General features: G+C 37.1%; 1 protein-coding gene across 50 annotated transcripts in view; it reads right to left on the bottom strand.

The window, feature by feature from the left end:
* Bent (projectin protein bent) overlaps positions 1 to 13,972 on the bottom strand; it is a 105,089-nt gene that overhangs the window by 30,022 nt on the left and 61,095 nt on the right. For all 50 annotated transcript variants that reach the window (XM_083046943.1, XM_083046979.1, XM_083046980.1 and 47 more), the window contains 24 exons: positions 13,821 to 13,945; positions 13,373 to 13,726; positions 12,995 to 13,201; positions 12,604 to 12,912; positions 11,815 to 12,405; positions 11,336 to 11,641; positions 10,947 to 11,249; positions 9,689 to 9,973; positions 8,974 to 9,285; positions 8,327 to 8,629; positions 7,949 to 8,230; positions 7,518 to 7,817; positions 6,802 to 7,104; positions 6,153 to 6,434; positions 5,569 to 5,874; positions 4,906 to 5,208; positions 4,468 to 4,769; positions 4,001 to 4,280; positions 3,574 to 3,879; positions 3,176 to 3,450; positions 2,761 to 3,067; positions 1,537 to 2,418; positions 956 to 1,255; positions 288 to 569 (listed from right to left, as the gene is read on the bottom strand). In XM_083046943.1, coding sequence (XP_082903069.1) covers positions 288 to 569; positions 956 to 1,255; positions 1,537 to 2,418; positions 2,761 to 3,067; positions 3,176 to 3,450; positions 3,574 to 3,879; positions 4,001 to 4,280; positions 4,468 to 4,769; positions 4,906 to 5,208; positions 5,569 to 5,874; positions 6,153 to 6,434; positions 6,802 to 7,104; positions 7,518 to 7,817; positions 7,949 to 8,230; positions 8,327 to 8,629; positions 8,974 to 9,285; positions 9,689 to 9,973; positions 10,947 to 11,249; positions 11,336 to 11,641; positions 11,815 to 12,405; positions 12,604 to 12,912; positions 12,995 to 13,201; positions 13,373 to 13,726; positions 13,821 to 13,945 — 7,805 coding nt within the window. The remainder of the gene's footprint in view (positions 1 to 287; positions 570 to 955; positions 1,256 to 1,536; positions 2,419 to 2,760; positions 3,068 to 3,175; positions 3,451 to 3,573; positions 3,880 to 4,000; positions 4,281 to 4,467; positions 4,770 to 4,905; positions 5,209 to 5,568; positions 5,875 to 6,152; positions 6,435 to 6,801; positions 7,105 to 7,517; positions 7,818 to 7,948; positions 8,231 to 8,326; positions 8,630 to 8,973; positions 9,286 to 9,688; positions 9,974 to 10,946; positions 11,250 to 11,335; positions 11,642 to 11,814; positions 12,406 to 12,603; positions 12,913 to 12,994; positions 13,202 to 13,372; positions 13,727 to 13,820; positions 13,946 to 13,972) is intronic.

Here is a 13,972-nt window from a genome sequence, read left to right as displayed (position 1 = left end):
TTCTACTTCTTGTGAACTTCTTAATTTTGATACCCATAAGCACTAATTATATGCATTAATTATATGCTCTAATACTAAAAATTTATGAAAAATAATAAAGTAGGGTTAGGTTAAATATAAATTAAGAATTAAATTGGCTATAAGAGCCAATTTAATTCTTAATTTATATTTAATATAGAAGAGCCTTTAAATTCTTTTTTTTTTGGGGGGGTATATCCTTTAAATTCTTAGTGTAGGGTTAGGTTAGTTTGACCTCTGAGTAACTTTTATATAGAAAAGCTACTCACAGATAACGGTAACTTCAACTTCGGCAGTGTCGGATCCATGCTGATTGACCGCTGTAATCTTGTAAGTGCCACTGTCCTTGCGTTCGGGCTTATCGTTGAAGAATTTGCTGTTGTAGGGTACGTTCTGTATCCTGCGATGTGTAGTCTGCTGAATGCTCTTATTGTTGATCACCCACGTGACGTCTGGCGGCGGTTCGCCGATGATTTTGACGTCAAAGTGGAACGCTTCGTTTTCACGAACTGTTATGTCGCGCAGATTTCGTCTGTCGATCTTCGGTGCGACTGCATAGCAAAAAAATAATTAAAAATTAAAATTAATAGATACATTCTTCGTGTCTATTAACATATTTTGAAGAAATTTATTAAATAATTGATTGAAACCATTAAATAAATCTAATTAAATAAATGAAAATATAAATTTTTTTATTCTAAGATTGAAATAAATTATTTTATTAAATAATTGATTATATTTTTTAATTGAAAAATTGATTAAATTTTTAAAGCAGGCTTAACATTTTTTTTTATTAAAAGACAATATTTTTTTGAGATTTGTAAAAATTATAAAATATAAAATTTTTTTGAGATTTGTAAAAATTATAAAATATATACATATATAAATGTAATATAAAAATATAAAATTAAGATAACTATGTAAATGGAAGACTTACGTCTTCGACTCTTGGCGGTGATTGGTTTGCTGGCGTCGGACGGTTCTCCGGGTCCCGCGGCATTAATGGCCTTGACTCTGAATTCATACTCGACACCCTCGTCGAGATTGTCGACCCGGCCCTTACAATCTGGCCCGATCTCGCACGCTTTGATCCATTTAGGAGCACCCTTCTCCCTCTTCTCGATCACGTATCCGGTGATTGGAGATCCGCCGTCTTTCAATGGCGGAGTCCATCGCAGATCCACGTGATCTTTGTCCCAATCGGTCGCTTCCGGACGTCCTGGTGAGCCAGGTTCGTCTACATAAACAGAATTAATGTTATTTGTCTGAAAAACGTAGACATAATGTAATATAACTTTTCGTAAATTCGTAATTATAAGAACAAAAATTATATTTATATCTAAAATTTTTCCTGATTTAATCAAGAGTTTTTTAATTTTTTTTATATGTATACTAAATTTTTAAATAAATATAATTAAAAAAATAAAATTAAAATTCTGCTTATACACAATATTATTCTGTATTGCGTAAAATTTTACTATGTTATCAGAAAATTTTGAGGGACAAATCAGAATTTACCGAATGGATTCTTAGCGACGATTCCATGCTCCGTCTCCAGCGGTTCGGACTCGCCCTCCGCGTTCACAGCCGCGACTCGGAATTTGTACTCCTGTCCGGGTACCAGATTCTCCACCACCATATTGGGTTCTTTGGTTCGTGCAACCGGTATCCATCTGCCGGTCTCCGTGTCCATTTTCTCGACCACGTAATGATCCAAGGGTGCACCGCCGTCGTCCGCGGGCGGATTCCACTTGAGAGTGCAGCCTTCCTTGTGTACGTCGGACACTTTGAGTGGTCCTTCGGGTTTACTAGGCTTGTCCAACACAAGAATCTCGATAGAGGCCTCGTCCTTGCCGGAGCTGTTCTCCGCCTTCAAGGTCAAGGTGCCACAATGCGCCCTGGTCGCTGACGAGATCACGAACTTGGTCTTGTAGTCCTCTACCTCTATGGTCAGAACATTGCCGGACTCCTGCTTGGCTTTGTTTAGGAACCAGGTCTTACTTGCAGGCGGTTCGCCCGTAACTTTGACGTCCAGCCGAATAACGTTGCCGGCTTTGATCGTGATGTCCTTTAGGTTGGTGCGATCTATCTTGGGCGCGGCGTAACGATCTTTGGCGATCAGGGTATCACTGGGCTCGCTCGGCTTGCTCTGGCCACCCTTGTTCACGGCTTTAACCCGGAATTGGTACTTCTGACCCTCCACGAGATCTGGCACTTTGGCTTCGGTCTTGTTGCCCGGAACTTCCACAGCCTTCTGCCATTTGCCGTACTGATCCTTCTTCTCGATGATGTACTTCTCTATGGGAGCGCCGCCGTCTTTCTTCGGGGCCTTCCATTTCAAGTCTGCGTGATTCTTCGACCAGTCCTTTAATTCGGGTTTACTGGGCGCATCGGGCTCGGCTATAATAAAAAATAAAAGCTTTGTAAATAATGTGATATATATATATTTTTTTTTTTAAATATAAAAGTATGTATAAGAAACAAATTTTTTCATAATATGGTTTTACAGATTAACTTCTATAAAATAAGAAGAATAACTTTTATAAAATAATATATATTTATTTTTATAATATATATATATTTTTCTAAATAAAACAATATTTAAAATTTTTTAAACAATTTTAATTTTGTGAATTATTGTAAAGTTAAAATTAATAAGGAAAAAAGGAATTAAAGAAATAAATAGAACAACCGTGAATATAAAGAATATAAAGAATGCCGTAAATAAACGAAGTTACTTACAGTAAGGATTCTTCGCAGTCGTCGGTATGGACGTTTCCAGAGGTTCGGATTCACCCTCGGAATTAACAGCTTTAACACGGAATTGATAATCCTTGCCCTCGTTCAGACCGGAAACATCTGCTTCCGGTGTCTTGCTGGTGCCGCATGGTACCCAACGTCCTGTATCTACGTCCATCCTTTCGATGACGTAATGGTCAACCGGCTCACCACCGTCATCGTTGGGTTTGTTCCACTTCAGCTTGCAACCTTCGGCCGTGACGTCGGACACATCAAGCGGTCCCTTCGGTTTGCTGGGTTTGCTTAGCACCTAGTGATCATTACAAAACGATCAATTACATTAATTACTTAAACACATTTAACAAATAATTTTTTGTAGGATATAATTCACGTAAATTTGCAAAGTATTTGAACAAACCTGAAGCTCGACGTCAACTTGATCAGTGCCGCTGTCGTTCTTGGCGATGACTGTATAGGTGCCGGTGTCCGAGCGCTGGAGCTTATTGAGAATGAACGTAGTGTGATAGTCCTCGTTCTCGATCTTGAGCCGATCCATGCTCTTTAGCACCGCGTCCTTGAGCTTCCACGTGACAACGGGAGGCGGTTCGCCCTTGATATCGGCCTCGATCCGCAGCATCTGACCGATTCGCATGACTTTCTTCTGAAGATTCTTGCGATCGATGTGCGGTGCCACTGCAAACAGGAACACGTATTGCTATAGTATTATAATAACTGATTAAAATTAAATATAAAAATAGATAATTTAATTCACAATAAATAAATTTATGCAAGATGGATTATATATTGTCTATTTACAGAATCGGGGCTTGGCAACGACGCTCTTCGAGGTGTCACTAGGCTCGCCTGGTCCGGCTTTATTAACCGCCACGATCCTGAATTCGTACTCGTGACCCTCCTGGATACCGTCTGTCACTTTAGCGACTGTGCGATCTCCCGGAACCTTGGCGACATCCACCCACTGCCTACCCTCTTTGTCTCGCATCTGTACGATGTACTTCTCGATAGGTGCACCTCCGTCGTCCTTGGGCGGAGTCCACTCGAGATCGACAAAGTCCTTGTCCCAGTTCTTTAGTTCCGGTCTACCGGGTTTGCCCGGTTCGTCTGAAATCAAGAAAGTAGCGCGTAAAACATCGGATATTCCAGGATTCTGATTTTTTATTTCAAATTAAATAATCATAGATTTCAAATGAGATATTTTGTATTCTATATATACACTACGTACCGAACGGATTCTTGGCTATGATAGATTTGTCCGCCTCCAGATCGTCGGACTCTCCTTCTCGGTTGACAGCTTTCACCCGGAATTTATAAGGTTTGCCTTCTTGCAATCCGGTGATGGTAGCTTCCGGCTCGGTGCTGCGGCCGCAGGGTATCCATTGTCCTGTGAGAGGATCCAGCTTCTCGATCTCGTAATACTCGACCGGCGAGCCGCCATCGTCTTCCGGTTTGTCCCACTTGAGCTTGCAACCATGTTTATTTACATCGGTCACTTCCAATGGGCCCTGAATTATAAAAAGAAATATTAATTGCAGGATATAATACATTATCCATTTTCTAAATTAAATAGATAATTAATTATTTATATTTTTAAATACCCTTTTTTATCTGTTTATATGCTTTAATTTTTTATTTAATTTTTATATATTTAATTTTGACACATATATGTCCTGAGTTAAGAAATTAAATTACCTTTGGCTTGCTGGGCTTGCCGAGGACGGTAATTTCTACCTCGGCGGTATCTTCGCCGATCTCGTTCTTAGCCTTGATCACATATTTGCCGGTGTGCACGCGTTTAGTTTTCAGGATAAAGAATTTAGTGTTATAGTCAATGTTATCAATTCGTAACGTATCGTCGGACACGAGTTCCTTCTCCTTGAAAGTCCAAGTAACCTTTGGTGGCGGTTCGCCAATTATGTTTACATCTAAGGTCACGGTGAGACCGACTTTTACTGTTATAGGTTGCAGATTCGTACGATCAATGTATGGTTTTACTGTAAAAATTAAATTAAATTAAATTAATAAAGAATGCTCATTGTTTATGTAGAAATTTATAAATGCGCATATATGTATTTTCTTTTCTAAAATATACATATACATTATAATGTTTAATAATAACACAAAACTTACGCCAACGAGCTTTAGCAGTGTGCGGATTCGTGGCTTCGCTAGGTTCACCAGGACCAGCCTTGTTGACAGCGCGTACCCTGAATTGATATTGATTGCCCTCTTCCAACCGAGGAACTGTGCCGGTACATATGGGTCCTTCCACTTCAGCGGCTTTGACAAAGTTAGCACTGAACTTATCCTTCATCTCGATGATATATCCGGTAATTGGTGCACCGCCGTCTCTTATCGGAGGCTCCCACTTGAGTTTCACCATATTTTCCGACCAATCAATAATCTCTGGGAGTCCAGGTGCCGCCGGAGCATCTAAAGTATTTCAAAAAGCATTCCATAAGCTTAATAATATAAGAAATTAAATATATTAAAGAAATTAAAAAAAAATAATATAACTAAAGAAAAAAGTTTTCAAAGTTTCATTATATTTTTTGATGATATTTTTATCGTAATAATTTCTTTGAAAATTGAGCAACATTTTATCTATTAAAGAAAAAGAGAATATATTTTATTTGTAAATACTATAATTATAGAAAATAGTTACTATTTACAAATGTATTACTAGTAAGACAGAGTACACAAATTATAGTGTCTAAAATTATTTAATCTAAAATAGAATCGTTATGTGTAAAAATAAATATAAACGTTATAATCGAGATTATAATACTATACCGTATGGATTCTTGGCTACGATGGGAACATCGGATTGTAGAGGTTCCGATTCTCCCTCCTCGTTCACAGCCTTCACACGGAATTCGTATTTGTGGCCGGGTTCCAAGCCGGTAAGCGTGTGCTCGGTCTTTTCAGGGTCCACAATACCGGCTGGTACCCACCGACCTGTCGTCATATCCATTTTTTCTACTATATAACTAGATAAAGGAAGACCACCATCGTCCTTCGGCTTGTTCCATTTCAATTTGCAGCCCTCCTTGTGCACGTCCGTCACTTCTAATGGTCCCTCCGGCTTTCCAGGCTTATCTGTTAAAATCAATTAAAATTATGTAAAGTTATATGTATGTAAATATGTATCATATAATTTGCGCCTCTTTTTTTTTATAAAAATAATTTTTATTCTAAAAGTTTATTGTTTAGTTTAAAAATATAAAAAAGAAAATATGTTATACATTTTTTACTTCAGTATTATAAACGAAAAAATGTATATATAATTTATATATACTTATATTATAAAGTATTATAAATTGAGAATTTTCGCAGATACTCTTGAAATAAGAAGAAATATGGACAAGTTTATTTACCGAGAATATTAATCTCCACGTCGGCTTCATCTTGCCCAGAATCATTTACAGCTTTGATGGTATATTTGCCAGTTAACTTGCGACTTGTGTTTGTCAACTGGATTTTAGTGAGGTAGTCTTCGTTATCGATTTTAACGTTAGCTCCAGTTTGGAGCGGCGCGCCGGCAAAACTCCATGTAACTGTTGGAGGAGGTTCGCCTTCGATATCAACCTCCAACTTCACCAATTGGCCTGCCCTGACTTTGATGGTCTGCAGCTTCTCACGATTGATATGTGGTTTCACTACGAGAAATAACATTGTTGTAAATTATTTTATTATAATTATACAATTAAATAATTAAATAGTTATATAATTTTACAGTTATGTAATTAATTAATTATATAATTGTAAATTACGATTCTTTTTTATTTATTCACATTTCCTATTTTATATAAAACGTGAGGAACAAATCAAATTTTAATTTAAATATTTTAATTTAAATATTTTAATTTAAATTAGATAATTAGAAATTTTAGAAATAAATTAAATTTGAAATAAATATTTTAATATTAAATTATAATTTCATTATCAAGTCTGGAAATTTTTATGTACATATGATTGCCAGAAATTACTCTTTTAATTAACCGGTTAACAAAATTAAGTACTTACGGAATCTTGCTTTAGCAATGTGTGGTTTGGTCGGATCACTAGGCTCCGATGGTCCAGCCTTGTTAACAGCACGAACACGGAATTGATAAGTGGAACCTTTCTTTAAGCCGGTAACGCGACCTTTCGGTTGTGGCGAGTCCGTGACGAGAGCTTCTTCCCACTGCGAGGAAGGTTTCTCCTTTTTCTCAATGATGTAGCCGGTGATCGGTGCACCGCCTGTGTCTTTCGGAGGTTCCCATTTAAGGTCAACGCGATCGACATCCCAATCCTCCAGTTCTGGTGTTCCAGGCTTGCCTGTGACGTCTGTCAAAAGAAAATTATGTTCGATGTAACTTTTGACAATATCCAATATTAAATTAATTTTGCAGAATATTAGATTGCAAAAAATGAAATATAAATAAATTATTTATTTTATACAAAAGTTGGCCTAAATAATACTTTTTTAAAGCTAATAAATTATTTTACAAAATCGAATTTAATTTCACAGATAAAGCATATTTTTAAAAATTGTATCTTTTTATCTTTAATTTAATTTATATTATTATTTATCTATTAATTTATAATAAAATATCATAAAATAAAATATTATATAATTTATATATTATTATACAATAATAAAATATTATTTATAATATTTTATTCTGGATTTTATTTTTTATTTCGACTAATTTATTGTTTAAAAATTTTTTATTGATTTAATGATATTAAAAATTTACCGTAAGGATTCTTCGCAATCGTCGAGCCGTCTGACACGAGCGGCTCCGATTCTCCTTCCTCGTTTAGAGCCTTCACTCTGAATTCGTACTCATGTCCTTCTTGAAGACCTTTTATATCCATCTCGGTATCCGCAGTGCGACCGACGGGTATCCATCTGCCGGTCGATTTGTCCAGTTTTTCCACTTGATAGCCAGTGATCGGTTTGCCGCCGTCGTCCTCCGGCTTGCCCCATTTGAGTTTGCAACCGTTCTTCGTGACGTCCGACACTTTGAGCGGCCCTTTTGGCTTTCCGGGAGCAGCTATGTATAGGAGAAAAACGATTTAAATAATTTAAATAAAAGAGATTTTTTTAATACAAATATAAAATTTTTAGTCAACTAATTTAAAAAAAGAGAGATGCGTAAGAGATACTTCTGTGTAAGGTACTCACATAATATCGTTACTTCGACCTCCGCCTCGTCCTCGCCATGAGGATTAACAGCCTTGATCTTCCAGACGCCGGTATTCTTTCGCACGCTATCAGAGATGGTGAGCTTCGTGTTGTAATCGATGTTGACTATCTCGATGTTCTCGGCGGATTTCACCTCGTTGCCGGCGTGATACCACTTGATCTCCGGCGGCGGTTCGCCACGCACGTCCACGTCGTACTTGACGAGTTTGCCAGCTCTCACGACAATTGGTTTTAAGTTTGTTCTGTCGATTCTCGGCTTCACTGAACGAAGCAAAATTGTATAACACATTATTTTATACGTTATAATAAAAAATGTAATATTTTTTTAAACAATATTTTTTTTTCGCGAAAACTTACGAGTCTTGTGCTTGCAGACTTGCATCTTCGACGCGTCTGACGGTGGCGAGGGTCCAGCTTTGTTCACAGCGATAACTCGGAACTGATACTCGCCCCTTTCTTTCAGATCGGGTACTTTGCCCTCAAGCTGATCTCCAGGAACTTCGATAGCCTTCTCCCAATCAGGCTTGTACCGATCCTTCTTCTCGATGATGTATTTCTCGATCGGCGCACCTCCATCGAACTCGGGTGGTGTCCATTTCAAGCTTATGGATTCGTTATCGTAATCGGTGATCTCGGGGGTTCCAGGTTTCAACGGCTCATCTAAAAGAAAATTAATTTAATTCCGAGTTTATCGTTAATTAATATATAGATAATTAATATAACAGAAATAAATTATTCTTCAAAAAATATGTCACAATTTTGTAATATCTCTTATTCAATGTTTTAACAATTGAACTTTTTAAATTCTAATTCTGAAAAGATAATTGCACGAAATCTATTTTAATTAAGAAAGAACTTAATTTTATTTAATTTAGAAACTTTTATTAATAACTAATTTAGAAAATTATTAATAAATAATAAACAATGTAATTTCTCGAATATTTCTTCAATATTATTCTGGTAAATTAAGGTTTTTATATACGTTTCGATCAAATTTATTATACCATATGGATTCTTCGCAACGACGCCGCGCTCGCTTTGCAGAGGCTCCGAATCGCCCTCGTCATTGACAGCTGTCACTCGGAACTTGTACTCGCTTCCGGGATTCAGGCCGGTCACCTCGAATTCCGTGTTCGGCGAATTTCCAGGTATTTTGCCCACTCTGACCCATTTGCCGGTTTTCGTGTCCATCTTCTCGATCTCGTACTCTTTGATCGGCACACCACCGTCATCCTCCGGCTTCTCCCATTTCACCTTGGCCGTGGTGTTCGTGACGTCACTAACTTCCAGAGGTCCTTTAGGAGCACTCGGTTTTCCTGCGACAAGAAATTTTGTTTTAATTAACACTTTCTTCTAATAATATATCCACTACAATAATTTTATTCTTTTAAAAATTTTAGAGTTGATTGTTATTCCAACTTCTTAATAAGTTTTATCCGATAGATAGCATATATTTTCGTCTCTTTTCACATAAGTTCTAAAAAAGAGACGAGATATGCTATCTATCGGGTAAAACTTACCAAGAAGTTGGAACAACCGGCCTCTATTTAATAACCTAATAACCTAACCTAACCTAACTTAATCGTATAACTTCTATAAATTAGATAAATATTAAACTTTAATCAAGTTATATTTTGAATCGTTAATAAATTATTGCACATATATTCTCATTATATATCGCGAAGAAAGGTCAAATGTAAAAATTAGAGATTTACATACCGAGTACTGTGAGCTCGACGGTTTCTTCATCCTTGCCGTTAGCGTTCTCGGCGATTAAGGTGTACTTCCCAGTATCTTTGCGCATCGCATTGATGATCGTGAAGTCTGTATGATAGTCGACATTATCGATCTTGATGCGTTCGGTATTGGTCAGCGGGATATTATCTCTCCAGATCCATTTAGTCTCCGGCGGTGGTTCACCACTCACGTCCACAGACCACTTATGCGTACGGCCAGCCTTGATGATGATCGACTTGAAGTTGGTTCGGTCGATTCTCGGTCTCACTGAAAAAATAATTTTTTTAATTTAAAAGATGAATATACCCATCTTAAAAATTAATTCGACAATTTACACGCAATCGCGATCGATATATCAGAGAACGTATAAAATATTATTAATAAGCTTTTACAATTAATTTGTATAATTACATATATACTGCGATGATAGATCTCGAAACGCATTAATATATATATATATCGATATAAATCGAGTAATTGAAGTGTGTGACATATAATTATTATTTTAAAATTTAATTACCAAATTAACGCTTTATTAATATTTTTTGACAGAAATCAGCTGATTAAAGCGTTAAGTTGATAATTAAATTTTAAAATAATAATATGTTATAAAAATTAAAATTATAATACATTTTAAATAATAATATGTTATATAAAATACTTTAAACTCGATTTTTGTCAAAAAGTATTAATATCGCGGATAAGGTACTATAACATATTATTTACAACATATCACTATTTTAATATTTTTAAGATATATTATTACTTTAAAATTTAATTAGCAAATTAACGCTTTATTAATATTTTTTATAGAAATCAGCTGATTAAAGCGTTAATTTGTTAATTAAATTATGAAATAATAACATGTTATAAAAATTAAAATAATATGTATATAATTATAATATGTTTAATAATATGTATAATTATAATATGTTTAATAATATGTATAATTATAATATGTTTAATAATATGTATAATTATAATATGTTTAATAATATGTATAATTATATATACTTTAAATTCGATTAATATTTTTGACAGTTATTACTTAACTAATTTCTGTCAAAAAATATTAATCGAGTTAAAACAAACTTTATATTATTTAAAAAAAAATTTTTTTAACATATAAAATCGAAGAATGGTGCGCGCTTGTGTTGTTCATCTAGTTATTAAAAAACTGTTGAAAGGAGGAAAAAGGGAAGAAAGAAATTTAGATCAAACCATAAAAATTTCAACTTACAATTTCTATGCTTGCAAAGATGGTTGTCCGTGGGATCGCTGGGTTCACCAGGACCTGCCTTGTTGTGAGCGCGAACGCGGAATTGATAAACCATCTTCTCCTTGAGACCTTCAACTTTAGCTTCGGGAGTCGAGTCGGTGGTTTTCATCACTTCGACCCAGTCGGCGGTGAATTTGTCCTTTATTTCGACGGTGTAGTGGGTGATCGTTCTACCACCGTCGCTCTTTGGTTTTTCCCACTTCAGTGACACGCTGACATTGTCGTAGTCGAAAATTTCTGGCTTGCCAGGCTTGCCAGGCTCATCTATATCAACAAAAAATATATAAACACGCTGTTTTAATATAATAGTTTTTTAATTAAATGTTAATCGTCGGTAGATATATCCTTACCATAAGGATTCTTCGCAACAATAGCTTCCTCAACCTCCAAGGGTTCGGACTCGCCTTCCTTGTTGACCGCCTTGACGCGGAATTTGTACTTCTTCTTGGGCGTCAGGCCAGGGAACGTGAAGGTCTTCTCGTTAGGGCCGACTTCTCCAGCTGGAATCCATCGTCCGGTGTCTAGGTCCATCTTTTCCAACACGTAGCCCGTGATATCGGTACCGCCGTTGTCTTCGGGTGGTTCCCACTTGACCTTGACATGATCGGAGCGGACTTCTTCTACCTTGAGCGGTCCTAACGGAACCGATGGCTTGTCTGCAAAAGAATAAGATACAATAATATTATACTCGATACTCTAATAAATTTTATTCAAAACTCTAAAAGGGATGAAAACAAGTGGAAAATTTTTATATAACTTTAAATAAATCTCACATCACTTAATTAATATTGAATTTCAAACGTGCTGTTATCACGACCGATAAACTCACCTAAAACGACAACGTCAGCGATGCTTTCGCATGTACCGGAACTGTTCGTCAGCACCAATTTGTATTTTCCAGAATCAGGCCGGGTAGTCTTCCTGACCGTCAACACAGTATTTCTCTCATATTTGTCGATCGTGATCCTCTCTGCCGCGTCTTGGACAATCTCCTTCTGCCCGAGCAACCAGTGTACTTCCGGATCCGGTTCGCCAGCATACTTGATGTCATACTTGATGACCTGGCCCTTCTTGACGACCACGTTTGTGAGACCTTCGCCGACGATGTACGGCTTGACGAATCGGGATTTGGCGATAATCGGCTTCGTGGCATCGGATGGTTCACCAGGACCGCCCTTGTTCACCGCTCGTATCCTGAATTCATATTGCGTGCCTTCCTTCAGACCGTCGATAGTCGCCTTAGTGATGTCACCTTCGATTTCTTTGCCCTTCACCCATTCCTTGCCAAATTTCTCTTTGTACTCAATTATGTAACCGGTGATCGGTGCACCGCCGTCATTCTCTGGTTTCGTCCACGTTAAGTCAGCATGATCCTTATCCCAGTCGGTTACATCAACATTCGTCGGTTTGCCTGGCTCATCTGAAAAGCGCCGAGACACTGTTTTTTTTCATTCTATTTTAAACTAGCATACTTATGGATAGTATAATCAGAATGTAAAAATTTCTCATATCAGATTACTAGATTTAATCCTCTCTTTAAATAAAACTACTTTATAATTAAACTTTAATTTTATACGTAGATAATAAATTTTGATTAATACGGGAATGATAAATTTACCCCATGGATCCTTGGCTAAGACAGGCTTGCCGAACATCGCCGGTTCGCTGGAACCGAGCTTGTTTACGGCTCGTATGCGGAACTTGTACTCCTTCTTCGCAATGAGATCTGTAACTTTATAGACACACTTCTCGTCCGACGTGACCTCGCCCACGTTATCCCATTGAGATTTCAAGCTGAGATCGAGACGCTCGATGATGTACTTCGTGATAGGAGCTCCACCGTCATCCTTAGATGGCTTGAACGACACGACGCAGGAGTTCTGGAAAATTTCATTGACCTCGACGTCGTACGGCGGAGATGGGACGTCTAAATAAGAGAACAATTTAAAAATAGAAAGAAATATACAAAGACTTTTTTTAATAATAATTCTTTTAAAAGTAATATAAACCTTGCATAACGATGTTGACGTCCTTCACTTCTTCGCCCTGATTGTTACCGATCTTTATCTGATAGATTCCGGACGACTCGCGCTGGGGTTTCTTGATCTTATACGTAACTTTATCCTCACCAACAATGATTTCGACATCCTTGAGAGGTAGCGGTTTACCATCCTTCAACAGTTTTGCTTCTACTTGACTCTGCTTGGTGCCCTCGACTGTACAGATCACGAATATAAATGTCACAACTTGAAATCCAGAACAGATTTGCGCATCAATTTTTTTAGAGTTCTTTATTTATACTTGTCTTTCTATTTCTATTATGCAAAGAATAAATAAAATGTAAGTAAATATAAAAATATAAAATATAAGAGTGAAATATCCATCACCTTTAAAAGGCACAACAAAGATTAGCGGTGCGCTGCAGGGTCCTTCGATCTTGTCGGGGAAGTCGACGATAGGTTTGCTCTCGCCCTTCTTCACAGTGAGCTTGCAGCTACTGGTCAGCTGACCGCTCTCGCACATGATCTCGCCGTCGTCCGTCATCTCCACTTTGTTGAAGACTAACTGATGTTTACCACCGCCAAGATTCTTGATCTCCACTCTCTCGTTGGGCTCGATCTTCTCGCCATTGAAGTAAAATACAGCCGTCGCGGTCTGATCCTGAAGCTCGACATCCAGCACTATCTTTTCTCTCTCTATCGCGACCGTGTCCTTCAACTTCTTGTTGAAGCGATTGGCGTCTGTAATTTTTACACAAGACTATATGATCGCGCGCTCTTTTCTTTCCGAGATTAAATATAATCGAGAATAAATTAAAATAACTTCGTTACTTACAATTAATCACGATTTCGGCTTCCGTCTTATCAGCGTTGCTCACGCAAGAATACAGTCCGGCGTCGGTGACTTTGCAGTCTTTAATGACGAGCTTTCGTTTTCTGCCGTCTTCCTTGATTTGCATTCTAATATCGCAAAAAAATATTTTATAT

This window comes from Prenolepis imparis, unplaced genomic scaffold, assembly GCF_030444845.1.
Source record: "Prenolepis imparis isolate NDT839.2.m4 unplaced genomic scaffold, iyPreImpa1.0 SCAF_9, whole genome shotgun sequence".
Taxonomy (NCBI): domain Eukaryota; kingdom Metazoa; phylum Arthropoda; class Insecta; order Hymenoptera; family Formicidae; genus Prenolepis; species Prenolepis imparis.
Note: the sequence above shows the minus strand (reverse complement) of the source record. Positions and strands in the feature narration are given on the sequence as shown.